Genomic DNA, 8,824 nt, shown 5'->3' on the forward strand with positions numbered 1-8,824 from the left:
CACTTATTATAATGGCCATTATTACTTGGGGTCCCATAGACTAAACAAGCTTATGCCCATGAGATTAGTGGGGTCCTACTAGCTAAGTAGGCATATGCCCATAATCTTTTTGGGGTCTTGTTAGTCAAATAGGGCATAAGCCCAAGCCTACAAACATACACATACATAACATATTCATAACATATCATATTTCATAACATAACACATAAGCAATACACAAATAGATTCTACCCTATTTTCCTTACCAAAGTTACCGGGATATGATGGACTGAGTTGGGACTTTTGGAACACTCCTAAAACCATATGAGAAAGAGTGAGTCTTATGAAGAAGAAGAAATGAAAATGAATAGGAAGACTAAACCATTGAGAAATATTCTTACCACAACTTATGTGCTTAAGAACTTGGATTCCCTAACCAAAATAAGAATGAGGTTAGGGGACTGAGTAGAAGGCTTTGAGAAAGAAAATAACATGAAACAAATGAAATAGAGTTTCGGGTTTACCTCAAAGACTTGCAAGACCAATCTAACCACAACCGAAATACTATAGAACCTCACTTCCCAAAATGTTTGATAAGCTTATGATTTTCCCAAACCAGGTGTTTACACTCTCACACTCACTTAACACTAGCAGCTTCTGAACTTAGAGCAAAAGGTGAATAATGGCTGGGTACTAGGTCCTATTTATAGAGTTTGGGAATGAAAGTATCTTGATTTTACTTGAATAAAAATAATGGCTTTTTAGGTGAAAATAATTTGAATAATTGTTCAGCAAAGGCTGAAGACTCGTTCAAAAGATGCTGGACTTATGAAGGAGTTTGAATGGCTGAAAGGAAAAAAATTCAAAAACGTTTGAACATATGTTGGAGGATGCGATATATCGCCCCCTGTAGGCGATATATCGCCTGGGCCAGTATGCCCGAGGCGACCGTGCATCGTCTCGTGTTTTCCGTATCTACGTGCTGCGATATATCGCCCCCTATAGCTGCGATATATCGGCACACGCTGAATATTTAAACACGAAATTACACATTTTTAGCTAAGTTTGAATGGAGTAAACAGCCTTGACTAAGCCTTCAACGTATTCAAAGCTGCAGACTGACCCTATAACATTCAAATTTTACCCTTATTTAATTTAATCCTAAAAAATACTTAATCCTTAATTACCCATTCATAGCATGTGCTTAAAATCCTATTGGTTGATATCTAAACCTTATAATATAACAAATATTATCTTTAATATCAGTCATATAATCAAACCTTAGGTTATACTTAATATTCTTAAACTATAGGTTAAACTTATAAATTCTATAAGTACTACTATGAGTGTCCAAATAATTCCCGGTCTGAACCAAAAATTCACAGTAACAAAGATAATACTAAACATACTATAATACTACTAAACAATTAGCTAAGTAAAGTTCTTGGACTCTACACTTCACTTTAAGTCTTACCGCTGGAGCTTTTAGTGTTCTCGACCCGTGAACAGTTTTCGACGCGATTTTTTTTTTATAACCATGTATATTATAGCTATTTAGTAACTCATGGAAAACAACATGTTTGAACCTAGTTTTCGGTACTGTAAACTATTCAGAATTTTCTAAAATTTTTAAGATGCTCTAAATAGTTACAATATACACGATCATAAAAAAAATCGCGTCAAAACTTGCTCACAAGTCAAGAACACTGAAAGATCCACCAATAAAAATTAAAGTGAAGCTCCTATCACTACTACAAAATACCATTTACGGGACACTTTTTTAGGACACGCACATAAATGCAAGTCCTTAAAAATATTTATGTAGATTTTAGGACACTCATTGAGAGTCCTGAAAAAATACAATTTAGGACTCGCAATGAGCGTCCTAAAAAAATATGCGAGTCCTTAAAAAATCTGGGCTAAAAAATAAGTGTTTTACTTAACAATTTTAAGAACTTGCTTTGGGAGTCCTTAATATTCCTAAAAACACCTGGGCTGAAAAATTAGGAATTGTGACTTTTAAAGACTCATTTTGCGAGTCCTAAAAGACTAGTTTTGAGAGTCCTAATAATTTGTAATAAGTTAACAATAAGTTATTTAAATAATTTTCCTAATTTATTAATAATATATAATATTATCTATTAATAAAATATCTATTATATCATATAATTAATTAAATATTTTTTACATATATAAATATTTTTTTAACTGAAAAATCTTGTAACCAATACAAAAATATATAATATATTTATTAAACTAATAAAAACTACTTATTCAAGTAAAAAAATACTTATTAATTTGTTTTTAAATATTTTTAAAGAACTTTTATTTTTAAAATTAAAAACCCTAAAAATTTAACCTTCTCCCACTCTCTTTCTGCCGCCTCTTCTATCTTCTCTCTCAGCCTCAACCTATCTCTCTTTTTTCTCAGCCTCAGCCTCAACGAACTCCCTTAGCCGCACTCTCTCTCACCGATCGACAAGGCTCGGGGCTGCAAGAGGTTGGACGACGCGGAGGCTTGGGGTTGTGAGGGGCTGGACCGACATAGGCTCGGGGGTTGCGAGGGGCTAGGCGACGCGGAGGCTTGGGGCTAGTGCGGGCTCTGGGGCTGGTCGACGTGGAGGCTTGGGGGCTCGTTGGGGCTGGACGACATGGAGGCTCAGCAGGGACGGTGGCTGGGCTCGGCAGGGACGGTGGTTGGGCTCAGCAGGGACGGTGGCTAGAATCAATCTCGTGTTTGATGTCTTATTCTTGGTACGCATTTATTCGAAGGTACCTGTTGGCATTGTTAGTGACCCTTTTCAGAAAATCTTTGATTGCTTGTAAGAGTGATAGAAGGGAGCTTCGCTCCATGGAGATCGGTTGGCCTACTAATGTGCACCATGTTGCGCATGTCACCTTCGACAGGTTCAATGGCTTCTTGGCTTTTCCTATTGAGTTTGAGCCTGAGGTGTCCAGTAAAGCCCCTAGTGCCAGGTACATTGTCACTACCATTTTTTTAGGGCTTTTGTTGAGATTTTGATTCAAAATGAAAATGTGGGTTTTATTGTTCTTGAAATTCAGAAATTGCATGTTAATTTTGAGTTTTTTTTTATTGGTGGGTTTCTTGCTTCTTTTGTTTCTAAATGTTCATTTGGCTTATGAATTTACTGTGTTTATGTAAAACAATTATGACTATTATGTTGAAAAATTGAGATGAATTTGTTGGATTGCAAGTTTAGGATTTAAAAACTCAATTAGTTAAGACATTTCTAGCTTCAACATATTGTGGATTTACTGATTTAATTACAATCATTAAATAGTTTTCTAATTTAATAAAGCTTCTATTATGTAGCACAACTGTGTTTGGAGTTTCCACATAATCTATGCAACTATCTTATGATTCTAAAGGGAATAGTGTACCAACAATTCTCTTGCTTATGCAAGGCCACTTATATGCTCAAGGAGGCCTAAGGGTATGCCACTTCTCTTGTTCATCTCAACAATTTTCATTCCTGATTTCGAATCTTTGAATGTGATACGTGCAAAATTTTGTTTAGAACTTCGTAGAAGGCGCTTGAAACATTTCATACATTCATGGTTGGATGAAAAATTATGCTGATTTTAGTATCTGTAGGGACTTATTCTCAGTTTTCTCATGTTTAGGCAGAAGGGATCTTCAGGATCAATGTAGGAAATAGTCAAGAGGAGATTGTTTGGGATGGCTAGGGAGAAGACTATTTTCCATGAATTTTTTGGAAAAAAACAATGGTTGGTATGCATTTATAAAGTAGAAATGAGGCAATTTTTAGGAAAAAAACAATGGTTGGTATGCATTTCTAAATCTATCATATCTCATTTTCCATGAATTATTGTTTTTCATTTCTCTGTTTTGGGTCTTGTTCAGTATCATGTTATTTATTAAACATTATTTTTGGTTTGATTCTTATTGGTTTAAGTATAGTCTTTTATTTCTCTGAGAATATTGACGCTGCACACCATCTATTTCCAAATATGTTTCAATGATACTGTTAGTGTAGCCTTGTAGTTTTCTTCTACATTATTGTTTGTTCAAGCTGAATTGGGTTAATGTGAGGTGTAAAAATGACACATATTTAGCCATTGATAAATTCTACGCTGTCAAATTTTGATTCTTGATGAAGAGAGGATAAAACATATGTGAATGAGCTCCAAATAATTGAGAATGTATGTCCTCTAAATAAAGTTGTGACTTTTATTTCATTTGTTTTGTTTTTTAGTCAATTGGTACCAATCTTAAATCTTACTTTGCAAGGTTTGAGAGGTTTTATTCCTAAAGTTGAGTGAGTAAATAAAATAAACAACTTTGGTGACTTGAAAGAAAATGTAACTTTAATTTTCAAGATATTTTTCTCTTCTTTTAATCTTGCGTATTTGTAGATTACTAGATTGCTTAGTTTTATTATGTTTGAGCCTCATGACTTCTGCTGAAATATTTGTTCTGCTGAACTTAATGTATATCTTTTGTACTAATTATAGATTTGCGGTGCCAACGCTCTGAATATCTTAAGCTTGCATTATTATTTGAGGTCTGCAGTAGTACCATTAGCACTAGTTGTAGAGCTCAATTTTGTGGTGTGTCAATCAGAATAGTATAGCTTCATTGTTATTTTTATGTTTTAACTTTTCTAGATATAAAAGCTGCAATATTTCCTTATATTTATCTTATAAAAAATATCACAGGATGGGATATACACTTATAATGTTAATTCATTTATAGGATTTTAAAAGACTAACCATAAAGATAATTGGCACGTAAGCCTTTACATTAAAAAATTGCTCTTGGACCGTGTATCCAAATTGGATCACTTAAGTTTTGATTTACAATGTAGTTAAATATATATTTTTGTTATAAATTCTATCTTCTTTTTTGCATCAACTTCATCCACTTAAGGGTTGTATCTCTTTGATTGATTGTTTGGCTGCTCTTTCAACCTTTTGAAGAATTATAAAATAGTCATCCATACATTGAGTTTGATTATGTAATTTTGTTCACAGGAGCAGTCTCAGTTGATGTCAATGGATCATGTGAGAGGGGTAAATGTTGCAAACTTAGCTGATATGGAGCAAAGTCGTATGCTTGCTAATACATTAGCTCAGAACAATGATCCTAAATTTCATGTTTGTAAGCTATGGTGTGCTACAACTCTATGATGCTCTTGTTTTCAACATGAAGATATTCTTCTGCACGTGTTTATTACTTCTAACTTTCATATATATTTTTTCCATGTCTTTTTGAGTGTGTGTGATGAGACAAGTATTGATAATAATCAATCATAAATGATTCTTATATCTCTCTGTTTTCAGTTATTGCATGGGAAGAAAAGTAAAGCACGAGGTCCCTGAAGATTGGGTCTGTGAATCTGGGAAGAGAGATGAAGCTGTCACAATAGCAATGAGCAAGGGGCAATTGTCAATTTCACAGCTTCATTCCAAGAAGAAAAAGCCAGTAGAAATTGGTAAAGTTAAGTTCATTCCTCATGAAGAAATCCTTAAGCTATCTTCAGAGACCTTCAATGAGTCAAGAGGTCAGAAACTAAACATTGCACACTACTTTATCTCAAATGCCTACTGACTCTAGAGAGAATAGGTAGAGAGATGTGGATAACATCTACATTGCTATAAAGTTTTGACTGTGTTGAAATTGATACTCATTCTTTTCATAATTACTAAAATGATGCTGCTTTATCTTCTTACACTTGAGAGTTTGAAAACTTATTCTTTCCAAGCTTAGTTAGATATAGATACATATACTTTAAAATGACATGTTGCAATAAAATGTCAAGTTCTGAAGTTGTTCTAGATTAACATTTTACAAGTACAATGTGCTACATTTAGTTTTTTGTAGCTTCTTCTCTTGGTTTGCTATATCTATTGATAGTCTTTTATTTTACATCAATAATATTTATTATTCCATTTTCCAAAAGTGAAAATCAAGTTGACAAAGAATAAAAAAAATCTACACTGTTGGATCTCTGTCTATTCTCTAATAGCTGATGGATAAGCTCAAAAGCATTTTCTTATCCTTCTTGAGGGGTATAATGTATGTATATCACTTTTTATGAACTTGTGCTTCAAGTGCATTTTATCTTACTATTGGTGATGTTGACAAATATTTAGAAAGCAATTCATTCGCACTTACTTTTTCTGATGTCCTTAAATACTTCTAGAAATAACTCGAACAAAATGACAGCATGTATCTAGCAAAGTTGGAATTTCAAATAAAAAGATAGAGAAGAAACTAGTCAAAGAACAATGCACATTGTTGCCATCATCACTTGATGTTAGTGCAGGTAAAGTAATTAATTGGTATGAAATGTTCCTGCTTGATTATTTTATGTTGTGGTTTTTGTATAAACCTATTGGTTCTTAAGATGTTATGCTGATTAAATTAGTATTGTAGTTGCCTTTAGTAATTATGCAGCCTGTGTTTATGTAGGTGGTAAAACTAAGGATGTTCAAGGAGACCTGCCAAATTTCCCACTTAGTTTTACCTTGTATATCACATATTTTCCCGCTCCAGATGTAACTTGGAAGTGGGTAACTTATCCTTTAATTTTATTTCTTTAATTATTTTTTCTCTTACTTGAAAATTCTTGAATTTCTACTAATAATAAAAAATTGTGATGCTGTGAAATCATTCCTTGCTTGAAAAGAAAAATGCTCAGGCATTTTTTTTTGGTGTAGCACTCCTTGCTTTAAGGAATACTCAATGCTTCTTTGTGACTGACACTTGTGGTTGTAGTTTTGATAGTTTTTCATGAGGGCCTCTTTGCTGACTTTGTTGTTCTCTGTTTGTAGTTTTATGTCTTATATGTACTATCTTAGTCTGAGGCTGTCTAGACTGTAATACAGTACAGGTGATTTCTTATCATCTTTTTTTAATACAATCTTGTTTGGTTGGGATTGAAATGATAGTGTTTATGTGAGAATAGAAATAGAATGGGAAAGAAATATCAATTCTTTTGTGTGGTTGAAATTTTGTTTGGAATGGCATGGACAAACATTACTTTGACCAAAATATCCATATGCAACTATAACTACCATGTAATATGATTTTGTAAGCTGAGTAGACTAAATATTAAAATTATATTTTTGAGTAATTAATAAAAAAATTATTTTGTTGTATTTTCTTTTGAAAATTTTAGAAATCTAACATATATAATACATTTTGGAAAATGAATATTGTTATACCCAGATTTCGAGCCATGGTAACTATGGCTCCGAAAGTTGGATTCGCAACAAATGGTCTCGTAAGGATTGAAGTATGCTCCAGGATTGTATATCGAGCCTGCAAAGTACGATATATGACCTCGAATATATGAGCTCGAAATGGTCTCGATCTCGAAAGGTAGCTCCGAGAACACACTCATCTTCGGGGACGACTTCGGATCGGGGGTCTCGAGCTAGATGTATGTATGATCTCGAAAGACACGTGATCTCGGGAGATGCCATTAGCTCGAACAATGACGTGAGACCTGGGATGCTAAAGCCTTAGAGATACGCGATAATCACCTTGAATATCTACAAGTATTATAAATATGAGATGTAATCCTCATTTATTAATGTGAATCCCCAAGAATCGTGGGATATTATTTGGTCAGTTATGCGTTTCCTGGTCTTCAGGGACGTTTCCTTTTATATCTGATTATAGGCATTTAAAGCCATTTATTTTAATCACAAAAGAGTAACTACCCAAAATATGTGGGATAATATTCTGCATCCTTCTCTATAAATAGAGAAGCCATGCACCATTGTAAGGGACCGAAATTCTGATCCTTGAGAGAAAACTCTGAAGAATTCATGCTAAGGAATTTTCAGTGATAATCTTAAGATTAATAACAGAGACTCGTGGACTATGCAGATTTAACTGCTGAACCACATAAAAATTGCGTGTTTGATTTGTTTTATTTCATTTAGCCATTGTCAATCATTGTTTACGTGCTCTTCTTTTACTGTTTGACGAGAAACGGCGTCAACAAATATATTTTTTTTTAAATCAAAACGAAAATTGTAGCTGCATTTTTTTTTTAAAAAAAATTACTTTTAAGGGCATGCAAAGCAAGTCCTAAAATCTTAATTTAAAGATACTCAACATGATCTTGCGAGTCCTAAAAAATTACTTAAAGGCACTCAACCCGATTTTTTAGGACTTGCGTTGCGAGTCCTAAAAATATTTTTTTAGAACTCGCACAAAAAATTACTTAAAGGCACTCAACCAGATATTTTAGGACTCAACATTTTTTTATGACTCCCTTTGCGAGTCCTAAAAAAGCTCAGTTTTTAAGGCTCTCAAATAGAGGACTCGCGCCCCGCGAGTCCTAAAAAGTTTTTTAGGACTCGCAATGCTAGTCCTAAAAAACTTTTTTTGTAGTAGTGTGTATATAAAAATTATCGTATATGTACACTAGATATTACAATAAGTGTGTATGTTGCATTTTAAACGAGGTAGCACACAATAAGAAAAAGACAAAGAAAACAAGTAAAGGAAGATAAAAAAAGAATGATTTATATCTTTTTGGACCTGTGTTTTGACAAATTATTTTTGGGACTCTATATTTTGTAAAATTGTTAAAATAGAACCCTAAACCCGATTTTGGTCAATGTTTTCTCAACTAAAATCACAAATAATTTACCGAACTAATAATTCATAACAAAAATAAAATCATTTTGCTTAAAAATTTGTAGTTATATTCAATTTTTTCTTCATCAAAATTGAGTTTAGAGTTCTATTTTAACCACTTTACAAAACTTAAACAGGTAATGAGGAAAAACACATGGTCCAAAAAAATATAAACTTAAAAAAAAAAAAAAAAGTAGTTAGGTA

General features: G+C 33.2%; 1 protein-coding gene across 9 annotated transcripts; it reads left to right on the plus strand.

Moving 5' to 3' along the window:
* Nucleotides 1-2,984: 2,984 nt before the first annotated feature.
* On the plus strand, nt 2,985-6,976 carry LOC133824652 (uncharacterized). 9 transcript variants are annotated; one of them, XR_009888559.1, is made up of 6 exons: nt 2,985-3,434; nt 3,625-3,729; nt 4,996-5,118; nt 5,305-5,525; nt 6,168-6,290; nt 6,437-6,976. XR_009888559.1 is itself a non-coding variant. In XM_062257603.1 (4 exons), exons 2-4 carry the CDS (start codon nt 3,680-3,682, stop codon nt 5,570-5,572), a joined length of 513 nt encoding a protein of 170 aa, XP_062113587.1. In that variant the 5' UTR covers nt 2,995-3,434; nt 3,625-3,679; the 3' UTR covers nt 5,573-5,899. The 9 variants fall into 9 exon arrangements, 6 of the variants coding, with proteins under 6 accessions (XP_062113588.1, XP_062113587.1, XP_062113589.1 ...); XR_009888558.1 differs by having other exon boundaries at nt 2,991-3,434; nt 4,996-5,122; XR_009888557.1 differs by having other exon boundaries at nt 3,002-3,434; nt 3,625-3,787; nt 4,996-5,132.
* The last annotated feature ends 1,848 nt before the right edge of the window (nt 6,977-8,824 follow it).

The sequence above is a fragment of the Humulus lupulus genome, chromosome 3 (assembly GCF_963169125.1).
Source record: "Humulus lupulus chromosome 3, drHumLupu1.1, whole genome shotgun sequence".
In the NCBI taxonomy this organism is placed as follows: domain Eukaryota; kingdom Viridiplantae; phylum Streptophyta; class Magnoliopsida; order Rosales; family Cannabaceae; genus Humulus; species Humulus lupulus.

Bases quoted from the DNA above. Each gene is read 5' to 3' on its own strand.
- LOC133824652 (XM_062257603.1), top strand. From the start codon at position 3,680: ATGGCTAGGGAGAAGACTATTTTCCATGAATTTTTTGGAAAAAAACAA. The intron at 3,788-4,995 runs GTATGCATTTCT...TTTTGTTCACAG, and splicing joins TAGGAAAAAAACAATGGTTG to GAGCAGTCTCAGTTGATGTC. The intron at 5,133-5,304 runs GTGTGCTACAAC...CTCTGTTTTCAG, and splicing joins TTTCATGTTTGTAAGCTATG to TTATTGCATGGGAAGAAAAG.